The sequence below is a fragment of the Rhodnius prolixus genome, unplaced genomic scaffold, assembly GCF_049639745.1.
Source record: "Rhodnius prolixus isolate KJV_2025 unplaced genomic scaffold, Rpr scaffold_2, whole genome shotgun sequence".
In the NCBI taxonomy this organism is placed as follows: domain Eukaryota; kingdom Metazoa; phylum Arthropoda; class Insecta; order Hemiptera; family Reduviidae; genus Rhodnius; species Rhodnius prolixus.
In genome coordinates this window covers 17569010-17589802 of record NW_027411592.1, presented here as the reverse complement: position 1 = coordinate 17589802, position 20793 = coordinate 17569010, and the positions used below count along the sequence as shown (strand labels likewise).

The 20793-nt window shown below is 33.3% G+C and overlaps 2 protein-coding genes across 5 annotated transcripts in view; both read left to right on the top strand.

Annotated features, from left to right (window-relative positions):
• The window catches only part of LOC141449176 (uncharacterized), a 54848-nt gene extending 43190 nt beyond the window's left edge, over window positions 1–11658 (top strand). For all 4 annotated transcript variants that reach the window (XM_074118317.1, XM_074118319.1, XM_074118318.1 and 1 more), the window contains 3 exons: window positions 998–1050; window positions 7177–7275; window positions 8603–11658. In XM_074118317.1, coding sequence (XP_073974418.1) covers window positions 998–1050; window positions 7177–7275; window positions 8603–9086 — 636 coding nt within the window. In that variant the 3' untranslated portion in view covers window positions 9087–11658. The remainder of the gene's footprint in view (window positions 1–997; window positions 1051–7176; window positions 7276–8602) is intronic.
• Window positions 11659–14815: 3157 nt separating this feature from the next.
• Window positions 14816–20362, top strand: LOC141449178 (uncharacterized). The gene is made up of 3 exons (XM_074118321.1): window positions 14816–17432; window positions 18575–18770; window positions 19149–20362. Exons 1-3 carry the CDS (start codon window positions 17369–17371, stop codon window positions 19225–19227), a joined length of 339 nt encoding a protein of 112 aa, XP_073974422.1. The 5' UTR covers window positions 14816–17368; the 3' UTR covers window positions 19228–20362.
• The last annotated feature ends 431 nt before the right edge of the window (window positions 20363–20793 follow it).

The window sequence follows — 20793 nt, the reverse complement described above, 5'->3', positions numbered from 1 at the left end:
CCTGCTCCTAATTTGAGGGATTTTGATGCGTATTCGTCATGTGTAAAGATGGTCATAGTAGTCGCGTAATGTTAGACCCAGAAATTCATATACACGAACAGCACAATGCTGTTAAATACATGTGTAGCCAATCTGGGTGACTAGTGGAGCTTACGCTTTGCCGTAGATAAAGGGCATAGTTAGAGGTGATTGGTTATAAGGTAGTGTATATATTTCCTTTCGTTTGACAGAATCAATTTAGTGTGTTTTTGTCTAGTAGCTTTTTCAGCATTTCTGTATTTGTTTTTGCAGTCTATCCGCTTCAGACGAGTTTACGAGTTCCAGGTAAGATGTTTTTTACAGGTAAAATACGAGGTATTTTACCTGATTCGCTTTGGAAACATGAATGTTGTTAAAATAAAGGAGTGTGCGATTTTCTCGATTTTTGGGTAAATACTAAAGTGTTGAGATTTTATTTTTTGTTTACCTTGATCCTAATCCATTGGAGAATCCATGGTTCTAGGATTTGCATTTGACTTTGTAGGGTACAGGTAGCTGTGAACGTGGTCGAGGTGTGGGTACGAAGGTTTACCCGTGTTTGCATTGTAGAATATAGGAGCATTAATGATTCCCTGAGGAACGCTTGAATAGGCGGGACAGAAAGAACATGGCATTAAGTTCTGATTGGTGGGATTTAAGAATAAGGAAGTAGGTTAAAAAAAGAATGCCTCTGAGCTTTTAAAGCGTTGTTCCGTATCCGGTCAATGGATTATAAATATCCAAGAATTGTTACTGATCAAATGAGCAAGCGATGGAAACAATGGTGAGATCTCAAAACATGGATTTCTGCTGTTTCTAAAATTTAACCGTTTTACGGTACATCCCTTTATTAGTTGGGAGAGGAAAAAATAATTCGTTCTTTCAGAAAACTTTTTCTGTATCTCTGTGGGATAAAAACAAAGAACCTACTTATTTCAGTCGATTACGCTATTAATAATATTTCTTGTCTCTGTTTCAGATGTGCACAGATTTGCAAGTTGCTAAAGAAAATGAACCTGTCAGAGCCGCTCGGTAAAGAACGTTTTACTTATCAGCTTAATTTTATTATTTGAGAATAAACATAATCAGTATTTTGGCATTGATCAACGTTCGAAATTGAATAAACCCTCTTTCAAAAATTCATTGGTACAGTTATTAAAATCGAGGTTCTCCATTTTTTGTTTATTAAATGTTGAATGGATTTAAAAAGATAAAAAGGATCTTGTAAGGAAACATGGCATCAAGGTTTCGAAGAACCTTAGAACTCATGCTAAACGTTTCTAACAGAATAACTGCTGGTAGGCGTGGCTAACGTCAATTATTCCAAGTCTGTTTTCTTGAAATTCCGTATTTTAGTAATTATTTAATTATTGTTAATATCCAAATGGTAAAACTGAAATAATACTTTATGGAGAGGTTCAAAGAAAACCCTCCTTGAACCCACTTAAAACTTTTACCGGATACAAAAATTTTCCACAAAGAAAGTTTAAGCGTCCATTTACGTAATTAGTGAACCGTGTTTCAGGAAATCAGCTTAACTGGTATTCAAAAAAATCATGGAAAGCCAAAAAAAAAAAGCTATTTTGGGAAATTCTTGACTGTAAAATTATTATTTCAAGGAGAATTACCAGTCATGACATAACGTTAGCTTTAAATTCGAAATTCTACAGGGAATTCGAGTTCCACAGGGCAGCATTCTGGGTCCAATTCTCTACTCCATTTACACTTCAGACGTTCCAACTGATCCTAACACCACACTTCTCACATATGCAGACGACACCGCCTTACTGTCCACTAATCATGATCCTGTAATAGCTCACAGAAATCTGCTATCACATCTTCCCTCATTTGAATAGTGGTTCAAGAGATGGGCTATTAAACTTAATGAAAGCAAGTCTCAAAATATCACTTTCACTCTTCGGCGCGTTACTCTTCTTCCAGTCATCTATAACCTAACACCTCTACCAGTAGTGAACGTTGCCCGCTACCCTTGGGCTTTACTTAGACCGAAGACTTTCTTGGAATCCCCACACTAGACTTAAAAGAACAGAACTGAACAGACGCTATCGACTACTTAAAAGACTCTTAGACAACAGATCAAAACTCTCTCTGGACAACAAAAGACTAATTTATACAGCTATTTTAAAACCCATCTGGGCGTATGGAATAGAGCTGTGGGGTTCAACCAAACGCTCCAATCTCCAAAGGATTCAATCTCTACAATCTAAAATACTTCGAACTATTGTACACGCTCCTTTTTATGTCTCCAACCTGACTATACACACTGACCTTAACATTCCTTTTGTCACACAAGTTGCTAAAACAAGATACAGAAAACTCCACTTCAACCTGCAATCTCATATAAATCCTCTAGCCAAAAATCTTTCTTGTACAACTCTTCCTGATAACCCGGACAAGACGCCTTAGGAGACAGTGGCCTCGTGATCTCCTACCAAGTGAAGAGAGTGACTAATAGCCTAATATTTTGGAGTGTTTCCACTGGGTAACTTCTCCACTCGTATACCTCTGTAATTCATAGTTCTGTTGTCACTGTTACTTATAGCGCCAACGCGCTGATTGTAGCAAAAATAAACGCTTAAAAAAAAAATCGAAATCGAATTTCAAAAGATTGTATTTGTAGTAAAATTAAAGATGTAGGAAATTTGACACGATCTTAATTTAGAATACTCTCTTATTTTGACCAGTTTTAAGAGAAAAGAATTATTACTAATTAGGGAAATTGTTCAGTAATTAATTCATCATTAGTTATTATGAATTTTGGGATGGATGAAGAAGTGGTAAACGGTCAACACCCTTTCAAAATATGGGCAGGAAAGTAACGATCTGTATGAATTCTGGCAGCCTGCCAGCGAGCCATTCTCAACAGCGCAAGCAACGTCATACTCTCAGTTCCCCACATTTAATACTTTTATAATTTTTTAAATAAATAAATATAGATTTCTATTTTTAAATTCTTATATTCTTCCATATTTGAATTTCTAAGACTACTGAGGATGTCACTAGCGCCTAATTTTTATAAATTTTGAAAAATCTATGCAATAATCACCTCTAACATATCTCTTAATGGCTGCTGCATTTGTAATTAAAAGATTTTTAGCAGCGATTTTGAATATTTAAGCAGCGTTAAACGTTCATTTAATTATTCGACACGTTAGACAGTCAATAAAATTATAGTTTATTCAATATATGGTACATATTCTTCTTCTTCTCTAAGGCTCAACATCCTTAAAAGGACCAAGGCCTCCACCACTATCCTCTGCCATTCCTCTCTTTCTTGGGCTCTCGTCCTCCACCTTCTTACGCCCATCGCCCGCAGATCCTCCTTCACCTGGTCAATCCATAGTTAAAGCATAGTTAAAGTAACAAATTATAAAAGTAAAAGATAGGTATTAGAAAATACTTTGCAAGTCTTTAAAAGTAGTGGATGGTTTTCTAAACCGATAGCTGAGGATGTTGAGGTTATAATAGAAATACTTAAGCGAGTCGCTAACAACAAATTTGCCATATGGGAACTAACGAAACGACATCCGCTTGAGTATGCACTTTATTAGTGTGTGCATGTTCATTTTTTTTTCACTTATTATGCTTTTGTAAAGTTGTAAATTGAGAATATAAAAACCGTCTTCAATCTGAGGCTATAAACTCCCTGGAGTCTTCTAGATGTCTGGAAGGTTTTTTGAGTTATCTCTCATTCTCAGCAGTACGGGAGAGCCCCACTACGTTGTTTCTGAACTTTAAACCTTTTTCTTTCAAGTTATACTTATTATTTTTAGTGTGTACAAACATTTGATGCCATTGAGGCGCGGAGTTTTTCAACGCATTGTCCTGGTTTTTGGGAAGTGCATTCTGATCACGATAATGTTGTGTCGATCATCAACGATGGATGAAAGTTTTTTAGCATGGCCATGGGGCTATAAGGATAATTGTAGGCCTATTAACTGGGCCACTGCAGGCTCAGAAAACAAATGCATCGCATGGGCCTGGCAGATGATAGCCTCTGTAGGTTCTGTCAGGAAGAAGAGGAGGAAACGGCACTACACACGTGTTGTGTCAGTGTGAGGGGCTCGTGTGGCTAAGGATGTTACTTCTCGGGGAGGTAAAGCCCAAGGCCTGGTGAGCTTTTACCCAGGAGTTGCTCTCCAGAATTAAGAGTCCGGTTAAACGGACGGGTCTGGAGGGCGAGCTCTACGAGTATAGCAGGGGAGCCACAATACTACCAAAAGGGTAGTAGTGGCGTAGGCCTTAAGGGCCTCCCTATTAGAATCTTATCTTCTTAGGAAGACAATATCTACATGAATCTTCGACTGTCATAATCGCAAATCCTCTCCACTACCACCTTTAAGCTAATACCTTCCCATTTCAAACAAAATTTAGACCTGCTGAAAATGAGTTGCTAATTAGTTGCTGTTATCCAGATTTTGTTGCTCAAGAGCAGGAAATTAATTTATCCACATTCATACTGAAAAATATAATAAACGGTTTAACCTAAAAAAATCATCAAAATAATGTGCCACGATTTCGTTGCTCTAGTTTAATAATCCAAAAATCCAAAACACTTTTCATCGAAAAACCGCACAGAATCAAGTAGAGATAAAAGCTCGCCAAAATTTGTTGTGGTCATGTTTTTAATATTTACCATATCTTACTTACCTTTTATGTGAGAAGAATCAAATTATTTATTTAATAGTAGAGAAGGCGGAGCGCTGTGTAAGAGAGGTTTGATGTCCTACGTGTTAGCTTAATAGTCAGGCCTTACTCACTTTAAAAGCAATCTCCTGTTCAACGATTTGAGCTACCATATCTGGATTAGAGCAACTGATTAGCACGTAAGTAATGAGCGCTAAATTATTGACCGGTCCAAACGTTCTGGGTCCGCCTAATAAGGGTTATTATTAGAAGAAAGATATCCAATATATCGGTAATTATTTCATATCGCTGCTTACAAAAAATATAAAATTAAAATAAATAAGGATTTAATCTCGGATTATAGTTCATTTTTTAAAAGATTTATCATTTCAGTAATAATTATAATTCGCGAACTGGATATGGAACGCTTTTAACATTTAGTTTAGGGTGCCTATTGAATGTGATTAACCTTTCTGTTCATTACGGTAGACAGACAAGTTTTCTTCTAGACAAATTAAGAGTACAGACACGTATTGCTGGCCATTATTCTTACAACTTTTCTTTTAAATGATAAAGTTGAATAAATTTCCTTTCTACAAAATGAAGGGGAAAAATGAGGTTTGTCCTTTAAGGAAAGTTTGCTACTTTCATTACAGCCACTACAACTGCTCTTTCAAACAGATTTATAAATAAAAGAACAGTAATGTTTTAGTTTTAATTAGATTCTCCTAATAAAGAATTTTTTGGGTAATGGTGTAAATTAACTTGCTAAAAAAGCCGTACTTAGTTATGATTCATTTGTGTTTATTTGGTGTCGTTAACGATATAACGTTTCATTTCACTTTAAAACTATTTAAAACTTTCCCTAATCTGTTATTACAATGAGACAAATCACTAAAGGGCTTTAACCCCTTTGAGTGTATCACTGGCAGCGAGTCTAATAACTTACCCAGGGTTTCTTAAGTGCTTCTCTTCGAATACAACATTCCTGTTGGAACATTCAATCTGGTCTGTCTAGTGATGTTCCTTCGCCACAAAAAGGAATGGAAACAGGGTTAACTGTTCTTCGATTATTAGATTCATTTCCTCTCTTCCCCCTGTATCATGCTTAGATGTTTATTAAGTGATTCACCAGAAACCAAAAGGAATGTAAATAAGTAAACATTTAACTGGATGCGTTTGGTTTGAAAAATTAAGTATCAAATGGGTTATCACGGTTTTAGTGTTAAAGTTTTAAAAATTATGTGTATAAATTACTCTAATTTCCAGTGAGTCCGTACCAGAAATGATAGATAGATAGATAACGTCTTTAAGCTCATCTGAAATTTTAGTATATAGATACAAAAAAATATATAAATAAGACCTACGCTTGGTCCCTGACCATCAGCGGAGTTTGTGTGGGAAAAAAATAACGCATACTTGTGAAACTAAAAAATACCAATGAAATTGAAATGTAATATAAAAAAAATGTAAAAATATGTCAGAAATGATTCACATTTTATTTTTATCTATTTTTCCTTTTTTTTTTTTTACAATTACTCATGCAAATTTAAATGCAGAAGTAGTACTCTATTCAAATTCTTAAGCTGCACCCAGAATAAGCTATAATATTATAAATTAAATAACATACTAGGCAAAAATCAAAATCGCAAAAATATCAATAATTTAGTTCTGAAACGAGGCAATATCTAGTATATTTCCACGCATTCCTGCAGAATCTAATGAGAGGTAATTATCCTCTGTACCCGTTTAGATATTGAACTAACTCCTTCAAGGCGAGAGTCCTCTTATTAAAATTTAACACTCTGAATTCCTTGAGACAAGGACATTTCAGCGACATAATGATAAATATTCTGTACCTGAGACTTATTACAAAGAGAACATAAATGCCTCTAAGAGCTTTGCAATTCAGATATAACAACTGTTCCCTGGTCTTTAATTATCCAACTGATTTATCGGCAGCTCGTCATTCATATATTTAACATCAATATTCAGTTCTTCGCAAATTCTAGCTGATGAAGAACTTAGGACTTTAGATACACAATTCTGATGGAAATAGTGACTAATAAAGCGAGACCAAATAATTTTTACCATATATCTACCATATGTCTACGTTATTTAAATTAAATTCTCCCAACTAGTAATGTAACTGACACAAAAACCAAATTGTTAAAAGATGTGTGGAAAGAAGTAACAATAATTTTATTGATGCGCCTCAGTTTAATGGCGATTTTCTCGAGTAAGGAACAAATTACTAAGATGAGAGTATTGGGCTGTAGGACATGCCATAAAAGTAAATATTTCATCCTGTCGGGAACGCTAGTTTTATACATTGTGTTTTTTTGCGGTTAGACAGAGTTTTTCAAAAAGCCACTTTTAGCGAGCATCTCGAACCCAAATGGAGTCTATGTGCCAATAGATTTATTCTTTATTCTTGAAGCTTAAAATACCTAGTCATAGCAGCATCTTATTTATTCTAATAATATATTTAACTTTCTTTTTTTGTTTCAGGAAGTTCAGTAGTTCTGATATTAGTGGGCCACTGCCTCTTGGTACGGTGATCGACCCTCCTAGAAGACCTCCGAGGAAAAAGAAACGAAGGCTGTCTAGGTATGATCGCATTCTGTGGCACATTTTTTTTAAATTAAACTAATTAAATTGTTTATTAACGCAAAAAGGAAATGTTCACCTTTTCTAAAGTAAGCTGCTTCTTTAAGTAAGCTTTGTTGGTCCTGAATGACTTGGGATAATGCTTCTTTTCTTGCATACGAATAGCAATCAAATGCTTTTTCGAGTTGCGAACTACACACTAAAGAATAACTTTTCTACATGCAAACGAGCATTTACGTTTCAATAATGAATGTCTATATCAATAGAATTGCTTTGTTACCAAGTAAGACAGCAACAAAATGAAAAATTGTGAGATCGCTCACCTGACTTTTTTTTTTATTAAAAAGCCAAACGTCTCACTTACAATATATATATATTTTTTACTGTGCATTTCAAAATATGTTAATTTCTTCTATTATTTTATTATGATGTAAGTTATGCGAAAGTATGTTAAATTTGTGTTTGCGATTAGACAGCCAAGTTTTCTGTATCTTCAATTTTGTGACTGTGCAAATTAATTTTTCTATAATAATTTCATTATTTATTTTAACGTAAAGTAAAATATAAACTTCCGTTTCAAAAAAATTTGTGTTGCTAACTTATCAACAAATTTGCTACTTTAAAAGGCATTTATGATATTTTAGTGAAACTATTACAAATTGAATTGCATTGCTCTTAATAAGAATGTTATGTAAATAAATTAAAATGTTTACTCTATGTGTACGCAGTGATCATGTACGGTTCTTGAATCTTAAAAACCCCAAATTCGATACCTGCAACTGATTACTAAATGGTAAATTAATTTCTAAATTTATGTCGAGCCCGAATAAGAAAAGAGGCCTTCTCTTTAGTTCAAATTTGATTAATTTATTAAATAATTATTTTTAGTATTAACTTGATTAATTATTATCAATAATATAGCTCTCTCTTCAGGCAGATTGGGCTTTTTTAAATATATCAAATTTAATATATTTTGTAAAAAATTATCCCGTAAAGTTAAATTTGGTTTGAAATATTAAATGAATCTGCAATGAATGGCGAGTGACTTTACACGATCAGCTGAAATTCTTTAAAGCTTTCTGTTTTTCTTTCTTTAATACTTGAGATTTCATCTATATAGTATGTGCATTATGCACAATAATTACAGAGAAATCAGTCTCTAGAGAGTCTTGACGCAGTACGTACCGAGAAGTCATTTTTAATTTTATTTATTACAAGTCTGGTCAACTTAAATACTATTTATTTTTTTCATTAAATAAATAACTAAACTAATAACTAATAATAAATAAATAAACCGTTTCTTCATTTTATGTTTCGTTTGTTTCAGATCCCGTTCTTTAAGTAATGTGCTTAAACAAACGGCTACAAATCTAAACGAATTTGACGGAAGTAACTCGGTTGGTGAAATAAGTCTTGACGACGTTGATGAGACTATCGCAGAAACCATTGCAGAAGAACCCAAAGTACATTTAACACCACTAGTAGTACCTGTGACTGGCGATGTAGACACCGTTTCAAAATCAGACCCCATTTCACAAACTACAATTCCTTCAATAGAAACTACACCACCGCCGCCAATACAAGAAATAATTTCACAAAATAAACGAACATTTTTGGCAACACTGTTGGAAGAGAATAATAATTTAAGCGCTGATCCCAAGAAAGATGTGCATAGTAGTACTTCTAGGAGATCTTCCATTACTGAATCATTAAGAGAATTTGAGTCGTCATTATATGATATGTTACAGGAGAATGCTGAAGACGAACGAAGTGAACATTCATTAAATCTACCACAGGTTACAACTAGATAGTCAACGATTTGTGACCAGTATTTTCAATCTAGTAAAGCTTGACTTCAAGCAAAAAGTACCTTCTACTAATGAACCGTAAAGAAGCTTTGTGTTAATGCTATCTTCATTTGTATTAAGGGCATTCTGCATTCGTGGATTTATGATTTCCTTTGCAGTCATTCGTTATTTTTAAGTGTTATATTAGCTCGATACCGCGAGATTCTGAGTACTTTGGATTGAATCTTGTTAATTATTCGCATTGGAAGTTAGATTGCCACAGCGAAACAATTAAAATACTCTTCTCTTTGATTTATGGACTGCCTCTAGACACGATGTTGTGGAAATTCTATTAAAAGTAGAGCAGAAGTATTCACTTGCTTTTTTATATGGGATAAAATTTCTCTCCTACGATTGCCTCTTCTCTTCTAACACCGTTATGATACCTTTTAATAGATTAAATGATTCATGGTTCCGATTTTTTAAGTATTTATTTTTCTCTTTGGTTTTAACAGTCAAGCAGTATCGGCTTCCATTGCTCTTATAGTACAACACCAGCAAATTCTATAACTTGTTAAGGACATCTACCATTTTTGTTGACGTTATGCTGCGCATAGGCTCGCCTCGGAAAACCTCCTTCGAAAATATCTATGAAATAGTAAAAATTATCTAAAAAATAGACAAGGTTTAACTCTCCTAGATCTGAATAGAAGCAAGAATGAATATACTTGTCTGTAGTCTCTAATCCAAAACTTGGACTCAGATTTAGATTAGATTCTTTGGGATATTGGACAGTAAATATATTCTATTTCGACCGAAGCAAATGTGGTATCTTCTGGATGGAGCATACCTCGAGTTCTCCCAGACTTAGACTTAAGATTTTGAAAAATGTTGGGTAGTGCTAGAAAGGGTTTTCAAGGTATTTTTTTTTTTTTTTACTCTTTTCGATACAAGCCCCTTTCCCTGACAAGAAATTCTCAATTCGCTAGAATTAATTTCCTTCAGAGCTTAGGCTACCCGTTGACTGATCGGTGTAGAGTTTACTCAGACAGCAATGGCCCATCAAGAGGACTTTGATTAGCCAGACTGGCGGCATGGTTGGAATAATTTTGAATTGAACAATGAATCTAATAATGATTTTCGTCGTTGTTTCCCTTTGGCCTGAGATTTCCATCCACATTACTTGGTGTTTATGTGCATCCTCGCTTTGCTGGTTGTACTCTTGCGGCATTATGCTAAGACTTAATTAGCATAGATTTTTTCTGACAACCTGAGAACCTTCCTGGGCATTTAGGGGGCAAGCATCAGAACGTCCAACCAGGCAGTTTCAAGCCAGCCTTAAATTAACTCTGTAGGACATGATATCCAGTAGATCCGCCAAAATGTCTTGAACAAGTTAGTTCTTCTTCACTTATTAACTCAGCATTATATGAACTAGCATAGCCTGAAGGACTGTGACTAGTTTTCCTAGGCTGACCGTTATACGTATGCCTAGAGAGTGCCCTATATCCCGGCTTCTCCTTTCTTCTATCTTGGAGCCGTCTGAGAAGAACCGCTCCGAGCCCTTAACTTTAAAGTTCTAACTTCATTAAATGTCAAATGTTAGTATTTGTTTCGTAGCATAGAGTGGGGTTATGTTATGTAATGTATTTTATTGCATTCTATTTGAAAGAATCTTTTTAAAACGAAAAAGAAATGCATTTATTTCTCAAAACCAACTCCTCATGAACCAAAAGCCTGTTTTTTATTTCATGACATTGCCAGCAACTTTCGAACAATGTTTTCCTCGGCATATACAAGTTTATTTATCTTCACAGCAGAAGAGACTCCTAGAAAATAGACACCAGCTTTGCTCGAATCCAGATGTCCGACAAGCTTGGCCAGTTCACAATCATTGAGTTCAATTCCTTTGTGTTATTATTAGCGCATTCAGAAATTGAAGGTTCGAGTCTTAGCCTTTTTATATTCACACTGATTTCAGAGTGTCCTCCTAAAGCAGCAATCTCTTCCTTACCCTTTTTCAACATGGTTACCACTGATTTTAGTTTTTCTGGAAAGAAGAAGATTGCTGCCAAATTAGAGAATCTATATTCCGCTCTTGTTCACCCTATTCCGGATCTCTGTCATGATAAAACCCATCTCTTTTCTTCTCCTGGCTACTTCTTTTTCCATTTGTTTTCTCATATCTAGAATTTGGAAACTGATTGATGATGGTAGGTTTTGTACTAAAAGAACTCAATTTGTTACAAAAAAAGAAAAAGAAGTTTTCTTTGATTAAAAAGTGCTATTTTTTTATTTAAATTATTCATTAAAAGTGAAGTCGATCAAGTAATCGATCTATAACCAACCTTGTGTTTATGTTTATGTACTTGTAAATGTCTTATAAATCAGTGAAAAGATGCACTTATGAATTTTAACGTTTGTGATTTAAAATTTATGCATTTTCCTGAACAGAAAAATATTAAATATAATTATTAGCGAATAAGAAATGTTCGTTTTATAGTTAAATCTTGAATTCAAATAAGATATGTACTTCTTTTTTAACCATTAGCTTGTTCAAAATAAAAATGATGATTAAAAATACAATTGCGCTAAATTGAGTTATTTATTTAACCTTTTAAACTTGTCAGAACACTTGTTTTTTTTCTCGACTTTCTGTTGTGTTTCTTAACAACCAATTAAAAAATTGTATTTCAAAATATTTAATTCTTTTCATTCATTTATTAATTGGCAGTGGTAGCATTTGCTAGTGAAATGATTCGATAGAAACAATTAAAATGTAAATAATTAAAGGTAACCCTAAATTAGAACACTTCTAGAACTCCTGCATACACGTATATTCCTCCGGAAAATGTTTTCAACCCAGCTGAGAGACTACCAAGTGGTACACAATGTATAAAAAAAAAAAAAAAAAAAAATCTGTATTCAAGCTGCCAGTTTGAGTCAGAGTTCGGCAAAAATCATCATACCAGGCTGAAACACAAACTGAATATTAAGTTGGAATTTTGTATTTTGGGAGTTAGGCCTTGCGCTCGCAACGTGCGTCCTTCATACTCGTCCAGAAAGAATTATACGAAATTACATCACAAAATTTTACCGTTCTCTAAAAATATTTTTTTTTTTAAGTAACATTTTACATTTTACGAAATTGATTTTTTAAAAATATTTAACATAAAAGAAATTGCCACTTTTTCTTTGCAATCAGTTCAGTCATAACCCAGGGAAACTTTTTAAACAAACACGAAATATTGCGTATATTAATATACGAACATTAATTCACTTTTATAAAACAACCTGCAATTTACAATATTTGGTTTCTCAGTGACAACTTGAATACTTATATATTTTTTTTTAGTAGCTTCGTCAAAGGGAGGAGAATCTGAGAGGTTAGCAAATGCTAGATTCCGACGCGGAGATCACTGGTTCGTATCCAGCTGCTGGCCCATAGATTTACTCTTTCTAGGAGCTTCTTACAGCTCACTGTCCGGTGATAGACAGTGATGTCTGTAACAGGAGACACTATCTGGAGGGTTGGCAGTGCACTAAAAAATAGCTACGGTCGCCAATATCCACAGATGTTGACGCGCTTTAATTACAAAAACAAAAAACTACCTTTGTCAAATCTTTTATTAGACTTTGCTTAATCACTCCAACTAAACTTCAGAGAGGCTTCTTTACTCGCTGTTAATCGCAATATTAATGCAACGAAAGATTATTCCTCTTACATTCTAAATTTTTCTCCTGCAGATTCTTATTGTTTTAATTTTTGCTTCAATAATGACCGCTATAATTAGTTGCTGATAAGAAACACCATCTTTAAATTATCAATATTACTATTGTCTGACATTGCCACAATATTAATAAAAGCCTTAAAGAGTATTGACAATATTGACTGTAAAGACTACCACTCGAAATTCTGGATCCGTCATTGTGCCCTCATCTTGCAGAAACTTTTTGCGGAATTATAAGTGCAGTCAAAAGCTTAATTGAAATAGATCTTTGGAATGAAACCCAGGTTTGAGTCAGGAGATGCGAAAAAATTACTACTCCTCTTTCCTAAATTTTACTTTAGCTGATTCTGCTGGATGGGTCACAGCGAGCGTGTAAGTTGTTGGTTTTGTCAGCAGGAAATGGTGAAGCTTTTCTCGACTTCGGCAATATAGGGGCCTTTTTATATATATTTAAGGCTCATTGTAGCCTGGAGCCATTCTTAGTGCATGGCCAATCTTCCGGGCAATGTTATGTACTGTTCATATCAAGCAGTGAACTGTTGGAGCCTTTATCGTAGAAGAAACAAAATCTAAAAACAGCGAAAATTATCCAATGAGTTCCGAGCTTGTACAACTGAGGATTGGCCTTTAAGCTTTACCTTCAATCGGTCTCCGGAAATTTAAGTCTAATAAAAAAAGTCAAACGTACGTTTAAGCTCTAATGGTGGGTGTCACAAAAGATCTATTGGGTCAAGGTGGCGCTGGCTAGTTGCTAACCCTTAGGAATTTAATCTAAATGTGAGACAGTGTTCTAATAATTAACTCTGAAATCACATCCGCAGGGAACTGATATTAAATGACTGTACTGACTGTTTAGTGTTCTGTAAGAAATGTTCAGATGAAATTGTTAGTGCATAGAAGTGTTTAAAATTTGTCTTTCTTTTTTTAAATAAAAGCAAAGAACCATGATTTGATTAAATAATCACCTTAAAATATTGTTTGTTGTAATGAAATCTTTGCCAAAAACAGTAAGTTAAACTCAGTTTTAAAATGCCACTAATAAAAAATAATAATTATTATTTTCAAAATAATATTATTTTTAATAATAATACATAATTATTTATTTATATGTATACATAATTTTATACAGTTATGTGTGGAACGGTAAACTTTTATTTGAAATTATTCGTTTCAACGTAATTGTAGAATAAACAACGTTATTCTCGTAGTGACGCTGCTGATTCACAACAGTTTTAATTTCGTTCCACCGTGTAATTAACGAATTAACACACCCATTCATTTTGTCATACATACGAGCACCACCAGCTCCTACATACCCGCCCACCACGCCTGCTTCACACATGCCAGCATGCTGTTTCCCTCCTTTATATCCACAAACTTGCTTTAAACCAAATTAATGTTAATACAAAATTTATTCTAAACCCATCCCTTTTTCATCTTTTCACTTCATTCTAAAACTGTACGATTAAAACTAAAAAACGTTCAATCCATTTAAAGCTATTTTCAAATGAAATTGAATTACTTGTGGCGCAACTAATAGGATGAAATTGTGAGTAAGTGCACACATTATTGGCTGGATCCAGTTTATTTTGCAGCAATAATTCTAGATGCTAAATTTATTTATCGCCTCAATCATTCTAAGTGCTGATGGTATTATAAGACACTACGATAGCCGAGCGGTTACAGTCGAGGTCCGTAAAGCTTAAGAGGTATTTTCGTGCTGGGTTCGATTCCCGGTCTAGGCTTGGATTTTATTTAAAGGATAATATGAGAGTTAAATAGTAAAGTACGTTTGCTAGTTGCCTCTGTCCACGACGCGTAATTTGGTAGTTTCGTTTACTTTGCTTTCTACATTTACAGGTGTTATATGGATCAAATTGATGGATTTTATGGCGGTCTGATTGTGTAAATATTGCTCTATGAAAATGTGGTCCTTGCATATGTGAGTTTGTGTAGTGGGGGGGCACCTTTGAACAGAATTTACATTTTCTGTTAGATGTTTTTTTTTTTTTTTTTTTTTTTTTTTTTTTTTTTGCGCATCAACAGCTGAGGTCATTAGCGCCCGGAGCTTTTTCCAGTGCACTGCCGGCCTCCGGACAGTGTTCTCTCGTTACAGACAACACTGTCCATCACCGGACAGTGAGCTGTAAGAAGCTCCTAGGAAGAGAAAATCTAAGGGTCAGCTGCTGGATTCGAACCCGGGACCTCCGCGTGGGAGTCCAGTATGCTAACCTCATAGCTAATCCCTTCCCTTTTTTTTTTTTTTCTGTTATTTTCTATTTTTTCTGTTATCTGCTATTTTAATTTTCTGTTAGAGTGCACAGAATCGTATTATTGAACCTTTTTATTTTGTTTTCTACAACTTTCAACTCTTCTTAAGAGATCTGTATCAATAAACAGTTGGTACATTACTTACATATCTACATTTTTTTAATTTAAAAATTTTGTGTCAAATGTTTATATCTGCCCCACTGGTGGGGTACCTTTGAACACAATATAAAATAAAAAGAAATGATATTACTTTACTCTGAATCTACCTTCTATCAGTTATTTCTCTCACTACTACATTACTTTCTCTGTTAAACCACTGAAATCTAGTTCAAAAATCAAGATTGGCCCAGTTCGGGATGTTGTACCCGAAGTGATGGGTTTAGGAAGTTTGAACAAAATATTCGGTTTGTTGCGCTTCTTAATGTAGGTTCGGACCACTTTCCTCTTCTCTGCGAATAAACCAAAAAAAGTCACAAACTTGCAGGTCGGTAGGGCACATTTTAACGGTGATGTTGGAATGTACTCCATTCTCCTTCCATAAAAGAAAATATAATATCCAACACTTTTTGCAAGCAAATAGACTTTTGTAAATACTAGATTTAAAAATACGAATTCCAAATGTTAATACGGACCAAGAATACTTACACCTAGTCCACAAGAATCTTCACAATACACTTCCGAAGCTGAAACGAAAATTTTACTTCCACCTTACAAAATATAACATTCCTCAATTCTGACTTTACCGAACAATGAAAACGAAGGTAAACTCTGTCAATTATACAACAGGTCTACCACAAAATATGGAGTAAATTGCTAATCATAAATGTTTTAAATATTTAACGGGAAATTAAAACCGTCCAAATGTGCTCCCTCTCCACTACTTGGTTGCTTGTGGAAGAACTGAAACCACAGATCTAATTACCTCTAAGCAATTTGAAAAAGTTGGCCATTAAGTTTTGAATTAATTATAAGTTTTTTAAATGTTTCGTTGTTGTTTTGCAGTACTCCAGGTTGAGTGAGAAGTGGTTGTACCTTTTTAGTAATTCTATTTTTTTTCTGTTGAACTTATATAGTTCATTGCAAAAATAAATTCACACTCATTCCAGTCACACAAAATGGAATCAAAACATTTTGTACTAAATCAATTCTGGAAGATATAAGTAAATAAAGTCAATCATAACTAACCCATAATCCCTCAGAGGCCTGAAATCCCATTTACCCTGTAGTAATGCTTTCCATACTTCAAACTATCTGCATAAATTCCAAGATCTCTTAAAGAAGTAGTCACTCAACTTGAGATACATGTAACAAAAAAACAGTAAGTTGTTATAATAATAATAATTGAGATTATTATACAGTCAGAAAGTAAGTAATTAGGCAACACACTTATATTTGTCAGCATTTTCAAAAAGTTACTTCACTTCTTAGTTACAACTGATTTGTATCTCAAGGAAAAAGAATTTCAAACTTACTAGCTGAATGATAAATTAGAATATTCATGATGCCATTCCAGAATGCAAAATATAACTAACTCATGGGTCTTCTGTTTTTAAGAAATCTTTAACCGACCTCTCTTGCTTTTATTAGTGTTTGGTAAATGTGGCCATTAGGCAAGCTATTTTCTTGTTAAAAGAATTACATTATCATTCTTCCAGATTTAAATTTCAATAAATTTGTATTATTAATATCTGCAGTAATTCTCCTTAGGTGTATAGAAAAAGAGACAAGCCCACGAAAAAGTTGTGTTTGAATCTATTTTGAAATCCTAGAACTTCTTACAGAAAACTAAAGGTCCTTACTTCACGCAATGCAAGCGGTCAGTGTTTCCAGTCTGGATTATCAACATACTCCTTTTTTTTAAATGATATTTTATCCTTATCGTATTTACAAAAGCAAACGGCCAAACTAACCCTCATTTAAAAAAAAAAAGAAATAGGGTAACTACACTTTTGTTTCAATTTATCTCTACCTACCATATTCTGTTGTAAATGAATTATCGCAAAATAAGTTTAATATTCATTAAATGGTATCACTGAAAATAATTATTGTAATTCGCTTTAAGTGTAGAAAAAATTCTTTCCTCTACTAACTTTATTAAATTTTTCTTTTTATATAAAAAAAAGCAGATAGAATTTATGGTTTATCACATTGAGAAATATGCATTTAATAAATTAAACATTATCTGCTTTAGAGATTATCAATCTGGGCTTATATATAGTGTAAAGTTCCAGTCGTGGAATTAAACAGTTAGTGGAAGTTTGCCACAGGTAAGCCCTCACCTGTTCGTATAATTAGAGAACAAGCATGTCTCCTCTTCTTATTTGCTTAATATGCTCCGTGCTCACTTACACTTTGGCTTACGTACCAGGTAAGGATAGTATTTAATTTTTACTCTTTAATATTATTAAATTAACATCTTACGATTCAAATCATTTCTTTATAAATTTGTTTTTTTTTTAAACGTTACAGTATAACCCTTCGTTCATTTTAAGCTGTGTTTCAGCTATATTTGTAATTTCGAAGGGATGAAATTCTACAGATTGGAAAAGGAAATTTCCCAAAGTAGCATAATTTGAATTTAAAATAAGTGGTATGAAGCGATTTACATTAAAATTGATTAAAGTCTGTGGTTTAGGTTAGAAATTTCCTTTCTAAAGCCAATAGTTGCAATTCAATATGGTGCCTCTTAAAATTCATTTAATTCCATCAAAACTGACAACTTCAAAAAATGGATAATATATTGTTAAGCGAAGAAGACTGTGTCCATGCTTTGAAAGCCTCTCTGGGCCCGTACTAGCCTGAACATAAGTGATTATAAAAGGTTATCGTCTATAAAAGTAGAAATGTGTTAGCAACCTAGCATTCTTCGTTTAAATTATAAACCTTAAAAGGTTTGTTAAGACATTGAGGTTCGGTGAATCCATCTCTTATACTCCATGAAAAAATGGTAATCGTATCAATAATCAGTGCAAATGTAGGTAAAATAATTATAATTTAAAAACATCTATAGCAAAAACTATTGCGCCAGGAAAATATCAAGCGAAACGTGTACCGTAATTCGAAAAAAGGTTGTAAACCACAGCGTTAAGGAGCCGCATTCTTCCTACGAACAAACAGTGTCACTAAAACGAAGAAACAGCCCTTTTAATTTCACTCTGGATTTGACTTTGTACTAATTTATTTAAAATTCTAAAATTTGAGGTTTTGAGATAGTCTCAAGATTTCCATAAACAACTGACATCTTTAAACTATAAATTTGATTTTAAGAATTATAATCTCCCCTACATAAAGCTTTTTAGTAGATTTGATACTGTTCACTGCTGAAGACTCCGTTTATAGTGGATGTTCCCTGTTTTTAACTAACAAGTCTATTTCATTTATGCGTACAAAATTCGAAAATTAAGTTTTCTTTCCTGTCACGTAATAGTTGTTATTTAAATTTAAATTTTAAATTATTTTGTTTTTGTGCATAAAATAGTTAAGATTAAATTTGTCAAAATTGATTTTCAGAACGTTCAATAGATTACCATATTCGCCCATCCAGGAGTCATAAGGAAGAATCATCAGAAGGAGAAGATATGCCTAAACCACCTGGACAAGGAAATCATCTTGATTTTAATCAAATATTAGAAAAACTTAATCATCAAGAACCTACAAGGATTGACGTTATTTACGAACTCATTAGAGGCGATAATGGTAATCATGGGTAAGTATGAATTTTAAACGAATATCTTCATTATGAGCTCATATATATGTATGTATATATATATATATATATATAAAATTGTTTCACAAAAATCAATTATTAGTACAAGTCAGTTCGTACAGTGCGATAAATTTTACGGTTTACTAAAAGAAACTAACATCTGAAGTCATTACACTACAAAAACGAAAAAAAGCAAGTTTGGGCTTTGCTGTGCTAAAAACAATTAATTCTCAAGAAGATAACCTATTACTTATTCTGGTGTAAAGATCAGTATTCGAAAATTTGTCTCGATAATAGACCCTCCTATTGTATTATATAATAATTTTCTGCGCTAATCTTGAAATTAAGTTTAATATTGTTGTGATTTTGTATTTTCAGAGGCTGTTCCTCTCAAAATGGACATAACATAATGGACTCTGTCAATGAATACAAACCTCCTAATATGAGAATAGATTAACTGGGTTTATAATACCATTTTATATGTTGATCAGGTTCTATTATATAACGTGTATTACTAATGAATTATTTCACAAAAAATAAATAAAGAAAATGCATGCCTAATTCTGTTTGTTAATTTGTTTGCACCTTCCCGTAGCCTTATTCTCTTAATGCTGGAAAAAGAAAGAAAGTACTTCTGTTGTCCCAAGGAGTACTTTAAAATCACTGCTCTGTAGTGGGAAGTGTTTGTTATTAAGAGATTAACCAACTGGAGACGGGCAGTGGTCTGAGAAGTGTGCGAGGATCAAAATTCACATATGGTGTACAAGCCTTGTGTCCAATAACATAAAGTAAATTCTGGAATGAGATTATAAACGAACGAAACTTTGTTGAATACTTGAAATCCCAAGTTTGACAGACAGAAATAGTGACAAATGCAATTTATGATGAAATAAAAAGAATATGAAGCTTTAAGAAATAAAGAATGTTAAGGTGATATACTTTTGGAGTGGTTTGTTACTAGTCCTATTCATATTCATAAAAATGGAAGTAAAAATATTGTCCATAATTATAGAGGAATTCTCTTTATAGACTGTGTATGTAAAAATTTATTTTCATAAATCATTTTAATGGGTGAATTGGTAAGTACTAAGATACTGTCAGGAAAGCATACCGCCAAAGATGCAAACACCTTGAGCAGGACAGTGTTTAAGATTCTTTATTTTACAATACTTTTAACAATTTATTTATTATTCTAATACCATTTCTGTTGAATCAGCATCAGCACTAAACCTCTGGCAGAGATGGTTGCATACCACGCCATACTTAATATCTATATTTATATCATTATTGTTTTAATGTTAGCAGTATTATTTTGTTTTTTAGGTAGGACTAATCTTTGTTTTCTTTCTGTTTTGAATTCAATTTTGTAAATTTATTTCCAGTTATTTAAGACTTTTTCTACTTATTGTGGTTATAAATTGATTCTACTTCACAGTGCTTCCAAGGTTATTTTGGTACTTTGTTTTTTGGGAAAACCCAATGTAATTAGAAATGTTAACAGGATTTCCTTAAATATTATTCAAACTCTGTATTTCAAAACATATTTTATTCTTATTACCATAATTCATATGGTAGAACCGGACATTATACTGTAAAATCATTTTATCTATCTCAAAATTACGTAAAACGAATTTCTTCAGATTAATTATTATTGGAATTAAAGTTGTTGATCTAGATAATAGTTTTAAAGCAAATTACGCCATTTATCTCAACCTGATGTAGTTCTCTAAGAACAGAGAGAATATATATATATATATCTATGAAATAAATACTACATAGAATTATAAGATACTTCATTTTTATCAAGAGATACCCACTTCCTGAACTGTGCAACTATGTATCTGGAAAACAACTATTGCCGTCATTAGAAATATTTACCCTGCACGCGTTCAGCCAATATTCTTTATTTTTCAGTTCACAGGTCGGACCTTGATCATTTCACGTCGTTTTGAGAATATAATGGAGCTAAACTTTGGTCATTATGAACCTTTGAGATTCTGGTTAAATTGATATTCGCAAATCT